General features: G+C 44.4%; 2 protein-coding genes across 2 annotated transcripts; one reads left to right on the top strand and one right to left on the bottom strand.

Moving 5' to 3' along the window:
- Positions 1-87: 87 nt before the first annotated feature.
- Positions 88-4,748, top strand: col10a1a (collagen, type X, alpha 1a). Its single transcript, XM_040200341.2, has 3 exons — positions 88-228; positions 597-741; positions 2,359-4,748. Exons 2-3 carry the CDS (start codon positions 612-614, stop codon positions 4,191-4,193), a joined length of 1,965 nt encoding a protein of 654 aa, XP_040056275.1. The 5' UTR covers positions 88-228; positions 597-611; the 3' UTR covers positions 4,194-4,748.
- A 3,352-nt stretch (positions 4,749-8,100) lies between these two features.
- marcksb (myristoylated alanine-rich protein kinase C substrate b) lies at positions 8,101-10,866 on the bottom strand. Its single transcript, XM_078089573.1, has 2 exons — positions 10,402-10,866; positions 8,101-9,427 (listed from the first exon to the last, which is right to left on the bottom strand). The coding sequence occupies exons 1-2, from the start codon at positions 10,495-10,497 to the stop codon at positions 8,858-8,860; spliced, it is 666 nt and encodes a 221-aa protein (XP_077945699.1). The 5' UTR covers positions 10,498-10,866; the 3' UTR covers positions 8,101-8,857.
- Between the last annotated feature and the right edge of the window lie 1,762 nt (positions 10,867-12,628).

Raw genomic sequence — 12,628 nt, 5'->3', positions numbered from 1 at the left:
CATGCCCGCTTTGGGCAGATCTGTCTTCTAATTACAGCCTCCCTCTAGGAGGGAGGTACTTGCATGGTGGGGGCTTTTTTATGATGCAAAGGGTAGATATAGTATAAATACCCTCATCATTGTACTGGAAGGCAGCATATCCTCAGTTGTGCTCCTACCCTAAGGATATACAGCAGTACCAGAAGCTCACTGGTGCTGAGGAGATTGTTTTTCCCCCTTGGAATTCTGGTATGTGTATTTTCTCTTACTCTGTAAAAATCTCTATCTGGAGGGTGTTAGTCTAGTTAAATCTAGGCTTCGTCTAAGCCATGGGTCCTTGGCAGGGAATGGAAAGGAGGCAGATTTGGGCTCGCTAGGGGCATCCCGGGATGTCCAGAAGGATGCTCTAGATTAAATAAAATAATTAAATGCACACCCTATCACTCTAACCTATCTTATTTGTTGCCGAGTGAGTTTTTGCAAACATGTCTAGTTTGTGCAATTAGCTGTGAACGATTTTAAGCTGTGTAACATAACCTGCAACTACAGAAAAAGCTTGTTGAAACTTTTTTACCGCATTAATTGTTGTGCTCACCGTCTCCTTCCTTTCTTTGAAGATTTGACCGTGCAAGATGGATGTACGAGTAGCAAGCATCTTCGCCATCATGGTGGCCTTTACAGCCGCCCATGGGGACCGGTACGTTGTGAAGAAGCTGGTGAAGGCCCCCCCTCAGTACCAGCCCTACTCTGTGAAGAGCCATGGTAAGTAAACACAGCTTCCTGCTCTCTGTGCAATGTGTTTTTCACATGGTTTTTACAACACAACATGATAGCATTTCCCTCTTTTTGTATAGTTTTTCCTCACAAAAGTTGCCTCTTAACTACGATTTTCTTCTCAAAAGACAATTTGCGACAGTTTAGCCTTTCCTTTGAATCTCGGTTGTGGCAAATACGAGCAGCATAAGCAACCAGACAGATGTTGGCCACAGCCAGCTGCACTTTAGTTTGATATCTGAACCAAAGCTTGTGCTGGAACAAACTTGTTTTCTAATTGGCTGCCACAATATGTATGCTACACCAATCCCAAAGTTTGTGTAAATGTAATATTCTGATATCACGGTTTATTCCTTCATTGTAGAGTTTTGCAATTTTCTTTTACTAGCAGTCATAGGATTTGATACATGATCCTAGAAGTGAGGGGATTATTTTATTCAACAGAGGCACAGCAACCACATTTTCTAAAGTAAAGGATTTTTGTACTTTTCCATTTTGTGATCAAGATCGTCAATGCAATATGCACAATCTAAATACTTTTTGGAGAGTGCCCTTGCCCTGTTGAATTTCTGGTTCTAAATATTCACTGTATGAGCATACATTTGGACACTCACGTAGTCTGGAGTAGACTTTAGTTATTACATATATACATGGAGTGTGTTAGATTTGAAATATATCTTTCAAAGTTTGTTATTCTGGCCACTAAATGATGTCTGTTATTTTACTTCCAGACATGCTGTTTAATGCACATTTCAGTTCATGTTAAACACAAGTTTCCTTCAGTTCAAATATGGTAAATATGGCATGGTCTTGAGTGTTGGAGTGGTGGCCAAATGCAATATAAAATATGAAGCTTTACTTTTGTGTGAAACAGCATACAATTGTTATTTGAGAAAGTAGCTGTTAGTGAATTATTTTTAGTCTGACACTGTCAATTACAGTCCAGTCACCCAGAAGTGTGGTTTGTTTGGGTGTGCCTGCTTCACACAGAAGACGTAGAAGTAGAAACATCTGTTTGGCTATATCTGAACTCGGCTACAGTTTGCTAACAACTGAGCTTTAAACACTTGTGACCACATCAAGGCAGCAAATACAGTAAAGGCTGTTTGACAGACAGGTCACTACCTCTTGAAGCTCTTTGACCAGCACAGTATGAGAACTAGATCAAACATATTATTTAAAACAGAACATAAAAACATTTAAAAGAAAGCCAAGACCAGTTTCTAAATTTAGTTTTGATGAATGAGGGCAACATTCATAAGAGCATTTCTATTTTTCATCTCATATTTGATGTTGACTGAACATGAAGGTTTGCCAATCCACAAGATACTATGAAAGCTCACATACACTCAAACCTCAGAGCTCGCTAGTACATCCATGCTCATATACTTTTTGTCCCTGGAATGGGATGAAATGTACCAGAAATACCAGATTTGTATTCTAGAATATGATTGTATGAAAATGATACACATATTGTAGGTAGGCCTATAAATTAATTAATAATATCCTAAAAAAATAAATCAATATAATCAATTCAACTACTAGTTACATTTTGGTTCTTGTATTTAGTGATACTGATGGACTTCCCTGTTCTCTTGTTCTCAGTGGTGTCAGTGGCAGGTGAGCCTGGTGCTCCAGGTGAGCCTGGCCCTGAGGGGCCTCCTGGCCCTCCTGGCCCCGCAGGTGAGAGCGCTGAAGGTCTGCCTGGCCCGCAAGGACCTCCTGGAGCTCCTGGAGCTCCTGGACGCTCCGTCGCTGGCAAACCTGGTTCCCCAGGTGGACCTGGCAAACCTGGCAGCCATGGAGCACCTGGAGAGAAGGGAGACACTGGAGCCCCTGGCTCTCAGGGACCAAGGGGAGCCCCTGGATCTGCTGGAAGCCCTGGACCTGCAGGCCTCTCTGCTACTGGCAAGCCTGGACCTTCAGGTCTTCCTGGCCCAAGGGGATCTAGAGGAGAGCCTGGTCTGAAAGGACATCCAGGTGTACCTGGACTGACAGGTGCTAAGGGTGATAGAGGGGTGGGAATTCAAGGACCTCAGGGTGAGACAGGGCCAGAAGGAGCCGTGGGTGCACCTGGACAGCCAGGTGAGCCTGGAGTTGGAAAGCCAGGACAAGCAGGTATGCCCGGGGAGCCAGGCAAGTCAGGAACCCCAGGTAGGGATGGTGCTACAGGTCCCATGGGACCACAGGGACCTAAGGGACACACAGGTGCCCCAGGTGTAGGTATGCCTGGTAAACCAGGTGAGAATGGTGCCCCAGGTCTGCCTGGTGGAGCTGGCCCTAAAGGCCACCAAGGACCTACTGGAGCCACTGGTGCCCCTGGGGCCTCAGTAGTTGGAAAGCCAGGTGCAAATGGGGAAAAGGGAGAGAGGGGAAATACAGGTGCCACAGGTGCCACAGGTGCAAAGGGTGAGCAAGGTCCAACAGGATATACTGGCGCTACTGGTGCAACAGGCCCCACTGGTCCTGCTGGACCTCAGGGGGCAACAGGTTTCCCAGGTGAAACTGGCGCTACTGGTTCTAAAGGTGACACAGGTGCTACTGGAGCTCAGGGACCTAAGGGAAACAAGGGAGATCAGGGAGCACAGGGATTTTCAGGCAAGCAGGGTTATCCAGGTGCAGCTGGTCCTCCTGGACCCAGAGGTGCCACTGGATCAACAGGGGACAAAGGTCATGTTGGTGCCCCTGGTACACCAGGTTCCCCAGGTATTCCAGGCCCTGCCGGACCAAAGGGTCATCCCGGCCGCGCAGGTGAGCCAGGTGCCTCTGGTTCTAATGGTGCTCCAGGTTCCAGGGGGCCTTCAGGGCCTCAAGGTCCTGCTGGTACCCCAGGCCTAAAAGGACACCCAGGTCTCCCTGGTCCCTCTGGCCCTGCTGGTGTGTCTGCTAAGGGTCTTCCTGGACCTCAGGGTCCTCCTGGTCAGCCCGGTGACAATGGTGTTGATGGAGCCATGGGCCCAGCTGGCCCTCCCGGTCCCCCTGGTCCTCCTGGTGAGGTTGCGTTTGAGAAGGGCATGGGAATGGGTGAGGTTATGGTCAAGTCCCCCATGTCTGCTTTCACGGCATCTCTCATCACCCCCTTCCCCGCTGATGGCACCCCTATTAAGTTTGACCAGATTGTGTACAATGCTGAGAACCACTATGACCCTGAGACTGGCATCTTCACTTGCCAAGTTCCCGGAGTTTACTATTTCTCCTACAGCTTCCATGTTAATGGAGCAAATGCCTTGGTGGCTTTGTACAAGAATGGCCAGCCTGTTATGTTCACTTATGATGAGTACAGCAAGGGCTTCGTGGACCAGATGTCCGGTAGCACTGTCCTCTTGCTTGATGAGCAGGACACAGTCTATGTACAGATCCCCGATGAAGATGCCGTTGGTGTCTTTGCCGCTGAGAACGTCCATTGCTCTTTCTCTGGGTTCCTCATTGCTTCAACGTGATACGTTGATACAGCAGTTCCCAAAAGCCAACCAACCAAATTTGCAATCTATTTCTCAAATTTAAGTAAACTCCCTGGTCCCTTTTCCTCAAACCGACAGGCAGTTCACCCTTCTTTGAGGAATAGAATCATCTCGACTTGAAAACTACAAGACATAGGTGCTTAGAAGAAGGAAAACTAATTTATGAACAGGTATCAGGGATGGGGGAAGCAATCCACAAGTATCCGTTAGCTTTATTAACAGAAACAGCATGTGAAATTGAGGTGTTAGAACTGTGTTGTGTCCTGACTTTTTCTTCTTCCACTCTGTTCCTTTAATATTGACTTCAACTGGTGATTCTTAATTCAGTGTTTGTCTGTTTTTCTTTTTCTGTTGTTTTTGTAACTGTTATTTTGGTTGGGTGACCAATACTCTTATTCAAAGTACACAAATACTTTTGGTCCACCATGTTGTAAGTGTCATCCTTGTAGGTGACTTGAATATTGTGAAATGGTAATGGTCAAATTGACCATTATGATTAAATCAGTCACCAGAAAATTGCCATACCATCAACAACGATGTATCCCTGAACATGCATTATGTCCTGTAAAGCATAATGACCAAAATAAAAGATGTCTAAAAAAAGTTTTGTTTCAGAAGTACTTTTTGAACTTGACTTTGACTTTTTAGACTTTCTATGTCATGTACTGTAAGTACTACACAAAAAAACTGGTCAATCCTCCATCATCAACATTTCAATTGCACCTAATGCATTGGGGTTGTAGGTCAACTACAGAATAGTAATCATTTGGGCAGGTTGGAATTCAGTGTCTGCACCAAGAACACTTGGGTTGATTTCTAACATGGTAGAAATTAAGTATGGCTTACTTGTTACTTTTCCACCTGGCTATCACTTAGTTGCAGCATGATACAATCAAAAGTTTAAAATCTTTCTAGTAGCCTTCCTTTACAACTGTGAATTAAACACCCATCAAGACATCAGGTGATTATCTGGTTTTCCATACTCATACTCATCATCATCATCATCATCATCACTGCCGATAGATGAAAAAGTAAATAAGATTGTCAAAAAACATAAATAATGGATACCAGCACGTAAGCAACACATAACAACATAGACAAGATACAAACCTATCTTATTATGAATTCCTGTCAGGTATAGAACTATGGTTGTTTTGTATGGCTAAAAACACACCAACAAGTTATAATAGAATGTAAAAGTTAAAGGTACACCTATCCAGAATCTCCCATTACAATCACTGATATAGGCAGTCAATTTTATCCAAAAGGATTTGCACTCTTAAATTGAGACTTTTTAGAAGTGTCAGATCCATGATCCCAAGGTAAATACCCCCTTAATTTAAACTGGAATTATCTTATATTCCACTTTTGACAAGTACTGTATATGTTGATACTTGGTTTTTCCAGGGCAAGCATTTACTGTGTCAAATAAACATGATACAATGTTTGTTTTGAAGTGTGGTAAAAGTAACATACAGTTGTAATAATGACTTATGCACAGTACTTTAGTAAATATACTTAGTTACTTACACACCACTGGGCCCTGTATAGAGGCAGAGATAGACTATAGATGATAGATGAGGATCGTAAAGTATACATTTCTCCTCACGTAATGGCCCGTGGTTGCCTGCGTTGGAGCCAAAGTTTTACAAAAATCGTGTCTGAATACGGGTGTGTTGAAAATAGTCTCCATGTGGGACAACTGACAGGGATGGTCCTCTCTTCCCTGGGAGGGAAAGCGAGGCGGCGGTTAGGTAAGGGGCCTTGGGCAACAGAAGAGAGGGGAAGCCGGGTGATAGAAACCGCCGTGAATCGCCATCTGAGGGGACAGCCAAACGGTCTGCGGTCGGCACATCGGGTGGGACAGACAGGAACACAGATGGAGAGCTGCCTCTGGTCAACTCCACAAGCCACACCCCAAGATGATCTGTTGCACTTAAAGAAATAGTTTCGTTTTTTTAGCAGGCACATCTGTTTGCATTTATTTGTATGCATATATCGTCTTTATTGTATAAATTTGTCCAGAGAGAACCTGAAACACTTGAATGGAGTGGTGTGTGGAATCATGGAATACTGCTTGTGAGGCACACTGGAGGACAAAATAGGGAGCGAAGCCCTCAACAACATGACCAAGATGGACATTTAGACAAGGAAGCAGAAATAGAATTATTATGTGTAAAACACACCCTGCTTGTGGTGGCCTGAGCTGCAGTACACTGGGTTAAAATGGGTGCAAAGGAAATAGTGGCTTTGAAAATGAGCATGACTGCAGATGTGGGTGACTAAAAACACCCTGGAGAAGATTGCAGCTATTTCTCCTACTGTTAAAATATTCTGTGTGTTTGCGGTTTGGTAGAAGGAATCCCAACCCATCCATGGATAACCATCAGTTAGGTATGTGTTGTAGTTGATACACTGCTCAAAAAAAAAGGAACACTTTGAAAACACATCAGATCTCAATGGGAAAATCAGATCTCAATGGGAAAATTATGATGTTGGGTATCTATCCTGATATGGACAGTTTAATGCCTTACGAACAAAAGGATGTCCCATCTTTTGATGGAAATAAAGGTTTCAGCCTAGAGAGAGCTCAATTTTATAGACACTCCAGAAATCCAAGTGAATAAAATGTGGCGGCAGCTAGTCCATTTACCAAAATTCAATTTCTGCAATTCAAAATGCTTCTCAATATCTTGTGTGGCCCCCACGTGCTTGTATGCATGCCTGACAACATTGCGGCATGCGCCTAATGAGACAACGGATGGCGTCTTGTGCAATGTCCTCCCAGATCTGTCTAAGCTCATCAGTGAGCTCCTGTAAAGTTTGACGAGCCCAGAGGTGTTCTATCGGGTTTAGGTCAGGTGATCGTGGGGTCTGATGATGGGTTCGAGGATCCCACTCCGATACCCAGACCATCACTGACCCACCACCAAAGCATTCGTTAACAATGATTTTTGGAGCAGTGTATTAAAACTACAAAAGTTTGTTGCAAACATTAATGTTGAAACGTGAGCAGCAGTGCACCCTAAATCTTGAGTTATCTGGGGGCTGTGCCTTGATTACGTAGGTAATTCTCTAGAAAACATTTTGCAGGGTACTGGGCATATTTCAATTTATCTTGAAAAATGTCTTGATCAAGATCACTGGGTCTACAGTGGTGCATGGAGTAGATGGTGTGCTGGGAACCCCAAGGTTAGTGCATATTGCATTGACGAACCGCAGGGTTAGTGGTTCGAGCCCAAGCTCGTGTCCAAGCAAGACACGTAACCCCTAGTTGCTCCCTGGGCAAAAATGGAACAAGCCATGGGTTAAAAATGTAATGAAAGTCTCTTTGGATAAAAGTGTCAGTTAAATGGCCTGTAATCATTTTTCACATGTGCTGACAAGGTTGAATTGACCTCAATTTTGTTCAATTCAATCCCTGCATTTGATTGTAGGGCATCTTATGTGAATATGAAACTACTCCTGGGAAGAAAAATAAAAAGTTTCCCCCGTAGAGAGTATTTCATCTTTATGAGACTACAATTACAGAACATCAATTTAATTTCAAATGCTCTAGTATAATTTTTTTTCCGACAATGCGCACCACAAAAGGTGCCATAGAAAGAATGACCATCTCTACTTCTAGGAGCGGATCTCAGTCACACTACACAATCTTGTACAGATTGTCAGTTGGGAGACTAAAGGAGGGATGTTTGCTGCTGAACAAAAGGGTTCAGAGTTAGTTTCCTTTATTCTTAATCATTGCATACAAGAAATTAAACACAACACCTAAACAGTTTGTAGGCAATGTGACATTCATTTTAACTAGTAAAAATAATAAGTAAAGACCATGTATGTGCCCTCTGAACTAGATTAAGTGGCATAATCAAAGCTGGATTCAAAATTTGCTTAAAACATCTCCCAATTTTATTCAATCTTACAAATGGTGAAAAACAAGAAAAACTTCATTTACAATGGGTAATCTGTTAAAAACTTCAGTCATTTAGGTACATCTCAGTCATAAAACCAGTAATATCAAAGTCTATACAACGTGCATTACTACAGAGTTTTGAAATGGTGGCATCTAATGGTAAGTGATGAGCACCTACTGTTTTGACAGTTAACTAAATCTACTTCATTCGGGAATGGTTGTGTCCACAGGAGCGTCGAGTTTAAGCGTTGTAAACAACTGTGCACTGCAAAGACAACATTTACGACTTGGTTTAGGTCTTTCCCTTTAAATATCACAATGTGTCGAATCTTGCAGACACAGCTTTAGCTGCTACATCCAAATGCCCAGCACCAAATACTTACTGATAAAATACGTCAAATTCAGCAACGTGTCAACACAGTCATGGTTTCATGTAGGAAAAAAAAAAAAAAAAGAATTAACAGTCCCACTCAGTCATACTTTCACTCAGCCAATGTCACACATGCAAGCATCAACGGGCAGTGAGGGAGCAGCACACTCTCCAGTACACCTCCTGCCCATCACTGCCATGGATCTTGCAGTCATTATGGATGAGATGGTTGCAGAATAGTAAACAAACACCAACAAAAAAAAAAAATCATAACAATCAAAAGAAATCCCTGGTTTTAGACAAGTCCTTGCATTCCTTCAGACGGGCTCCTCCTTCATTCCGGTGTCTGGTTCAGCAGGGTTACTCAGCGGTGGCCTCTGGAGCGGCTGCCGTCTCTGGTTCAGCGGGTGAGGCGTCGGCTGGTTTCTCCTCTTCGGCCGCCGCTGCTGCTGCTGCTGCTGGTTCCTCCGCCTTCGCCTCCTCCTCGGCCTTTGGCTTTTCAGCTTCAGCCTCCTTGGCTCCCTCCTCAGCAACCTCATCTGGTTTGGCCTCCTCAGTGGCTGCGTTCTCTGCCGCCGCTTTCTCTCCTCCTGCTGCTGCGCCTTCCTCTGCTGCCTCATCAGACTCTTTCTTGGCCTTCTTCAATGAGAAGCCGCTTAGCTTAAAGGAGGGTTTCTTGAAGGAGAAACGCTTCTTCTTTTGCTTTCCTTCCTCGCTGGTGGATGGAGTGCCTTCCTCAGGCTTGGCAGAGGCCTCTCCGTTTGTAGCCGCAGGCTCCTTCTCACCGTTGGCCTCAGCGGCCTCTACTTTCTCGCCTTCGGCTTTTGGCGCCTCCTCTGTAGGAGTGCTGCCGTTGGCCGGTACATCATCTTTGTTGGCCTCCTCTGCAGATGGAGAGGCATCCCCGTTGGTCTTGGCATGGCCATTCTCCTGAAGGAAACAGAAAATAATGTTAAAATGTATATAGCGGTGTTGAAGTTGAAAACCGTTGTGCACTCTTGATTGTGTAGTCATGCATCGCGGGCAACGCATGAAGGTGTGTACATGGCGACTCCCTGCAAAATCCGGCGTGCTTTGGAATTTAATCAAACGCATCGACTAGCACTAACCAATGGGAAAATAGCCCTACAACTGCAGCAACATCTGTTACTAGGAGAGTGACGACAGATCTGTGGCTTTCAGCAGTAGGCTGGTCGCTTAGGCTGCAGTTCTGCCGGGAACCGCTAGGTGGCATTCGGTGAGGAGCCAGAGGATATAACATAGGAATTTGGATATTTTTCCCCCTTATTTTAATGGCCCATATAGTAAACTAATTGGTGTTGATTCAACTGGTATACAAATCCTCGTATCCTCATCTATATTTTTAAGTAAATTGTGCATTTTGTCGGCGGTGTGCGAACCACAACGTGGCTGCATTCGTGAATCTGGCAACAAAGGCGTGGTAGTCTTAAAATGGCCATGCCAGTCAGCGCACCCACAAACCCCATTTCCACCAAATGAATTAAAAAACCCGCCATGTTTCGGTAATCAGCTTACCGCCGCCGGAACATATTCATAAAATGTATTTCAAAAGCAACTTAATTTATTCGACGGGTTAGTTAGTAGTGTAGTGCGCTATTCATCTTGAAATTAAATTAAAGGCTGTGCCTGTATTCATTTAAGGAATTTCACAAGAAAATGCGCTGGATTTGAAACAATGCTGCTACTTCAAAAGGGCGACTTTAAATTAAGAACACAATTGTTGCGGATAACGTTACATGTGGCCACTTTCCCTGTAGGCTGCCGGCGAACGTGCGGGTGCGCTACATGGAACATGGAGCACGCCATCGAGCCAACGCGCTGCTCAAAGCCAGACCAATTCCCCTCCAGCAATTAAGAATCAAACCATCAAACGTAAAACGTACCTGTCCGTTTGCCTTCGCTGCAACGGCGGCGCCTTCTGTTGGCTTTTCTACGGCGGCTTCCTCTTTTCCAGCGGCTTTGGAGGTTTGTGCTCCCATGCTTTTTGGTGCAACAAAGGAACCCAACCGATCAAAATGAATGAACAAAGACCGCAAAGCTTCCTCCCCCCACCAAAAAAAGGCAAGTCAAGCACCGGCACCTACTTCTCCAAACGAAGCCGAGGAATCAGCCCGAGAGACGAGATGACCGCAAATGGAGGTGTGATAACTTGCAAAAATGTGGCAAAAGGCGGACGGGAAAACGAATTCTTTCGATTTTTTTTCTCGAGCGGAGTTTGTAAATGGAGAAATTGGCCCTGCCGCAAATGAGATGCGGAGTACAACGCCCAAGTCCGCTGATGAATGGGCACTGGGGCTATGACGACAAAGCCACCCCGTCTCCGCCAATCACAAGTCCGGAATCTAACGAGTGGGAGTGGGGGCGGGGGGGTCACGGAGCGGGGGTCATGGGGGAGGAGGGGGGTGGGGGGGCATGGACAATGGGAGAGACACAACAACATGGCCAACAACTTGTCTTTATCTCCATTTTAGAGTGCAGAAAAAACTTAATTTTATTTCCCACAAATAACGACTCAGATTCTTGTCTAGCAGACAACGCAAGGATTTATTTGATAATCCAACAGGAAAATAAACCGTACGTTTTTTTAAAACTACAAAAATGGCCAACATTTGATTTGACATAGACCACCTTCACTTCATCATCAGACATATTCACCCTCTCCCTGGTTAATATGTTGGCCAGTCTACATTAAGCATAATCTAGATATAATATATGTCGTCTAATTCTACGTACTATAATGTACGGTATAATTTTGCAATTGTACAGTCTACATTATTTACTATGTTAGATTAAATTAAACAGATCTCTCAATATACAAAGCTGCAACAAGACAGCTGAATTTATTTATCACAAATGTTAAATTGATAGGCCAAAACAACAACATGTTTTGAGCTAAACCGAGAAGGTACCGCTCAGCTGGTCTTGTGTTGAATCACCACACGCTCCTGACATATGCCTCGCTCAGTGCACCGGCGTCCCCCTGGAACTATAAGCCCCTGTGCCCACAGCCTCCCTCTTCTTGCATAATAGCATCTTGTCTGCTTGTTGCAGCTGGAGCATCCCAGTGACCCAGATATAATGAGGGTTTATGGCCCTCTGCTCCAGCAGCCTGCAGTGTTCCGACTCCGCCACCAGCCACAAGTCTACCCTCTCTGCCGTCACTGCATGACCCACATCTCCATGGTTACCGTTCCAAAATGGCTCCAAGGGAGAGGCAGTGCAGCGAGGGCTTTTTAGATCACGACTCCTGGTTGCAGAGAAGTAGGGTGAGAGGCAGTTCACGAGTGAGAAGTGCAGACAACAGTTTGAGGATTAGGGCGATGTCTTTCACCCACCCTCTCTTCCTCGGGGCTAAGTGGGCCACGCTCATTGTTGTGATATTCTGATTACATGCAAAGCTGTAATTGTTATGGTGAGCTGCCATGAATATGTAAACCAGAGGACAAAGCAGGGCATGGAATATTTTCAACAAGCACCATGCAGTCCAGACGTTTAGACATAAAGACTTCACCTGTCAGGATGATACTGAGTCATGTCGGGATCCCATATGGAAGGAGCAGTGTGTCAGCAAGCAGACTTCTGAAGAGTCACAAATCAACACAAGATCTTAAACATGCTGAAGGTTTAGACTTCTCTCTGCATGCCATGTCAAATGGAACACTTTGCTGCTCCCATCTTTCTTTAAACGCACACACATCTGAAGGAGTAGTTACATGCATTTGGCATCCACAAAGAAAAATGTTGTTTTTTCAATTCAGCAATCAGCACACACATTGTCTCTTTTATCATGAGCCACTAGCAAATAGATAGATAGATGTTCATTCTTGTCTAATTGTAAACTGGTCCATTGGTCCATTTTCAGTTTTACAAATTAAACATATTTAGGTAATCGACAATGGCCAAACAACACAAAACATTTCCCCTCATACTCGGGGAGAATGTGATGGAAAATTATCAAAATGTTCTAATATTGTTAACCCCCCCTCCCCGACCAACACAAAAACTGCAAGTAACAGAGTGGCTGTCTTTTGTGGCAGAAACAGCAGGGGTGGTAGTTTGATTCATTCTAAATGGATTCATTTTCAGTAAACCAAATGAACCTGCATGTTT

The sequence above is a fragment of the Gasterosteus aculeatus genome, chromosome 15 (assembly GCF_964276395.1).
Source record: "Gasterosteus aculeatus chromosome 15, fGasAcu3.hap1.1, whole genome shotgun sequence".
NCBI classification, from domain to species: domain Eukaryota; kingdom Metazoa; phylum Chordata; class Actinopteri; order Perciformes; family Gasterosteidae; genus Gasterosteus; species Gasterosteus aculeatus.
This window is presented reverse-complemented; position numbering and strand designations above follow the sequence as displayed.

Bases quoted from the DNA above. Each gene is read 5' to 3' on its own strand.
- col10a1a (XM_040200341.2), top strand. From the start codon at position 612: ATGGATGTACGAGTAGCAAGCATCTTCGCCATCATGGTGGCCTTTACA. The intron at 742-2,358 runs GTAAGTAAACAC...TCTTGTTCTCAG, and splicing joins CTACTCTGTGAAGAGCCATG to TGGTGTCAGTGGCAGGTGAG.
- marcksb (XM_078089573.1), bottom strand. From the start codon at position 10,497: ATGGGAGCACAAACCTCCAAAGCCGCTGGAAAAGAGGAAGCCGCCGTA. The intron at 9,428-10,401 runs GTACGTTTTACG...TGTTTCCTTCAG, and splicing joins CAGCGAAGGCAAACGGACAG to GAGAATGGCCATGCCAAGAC.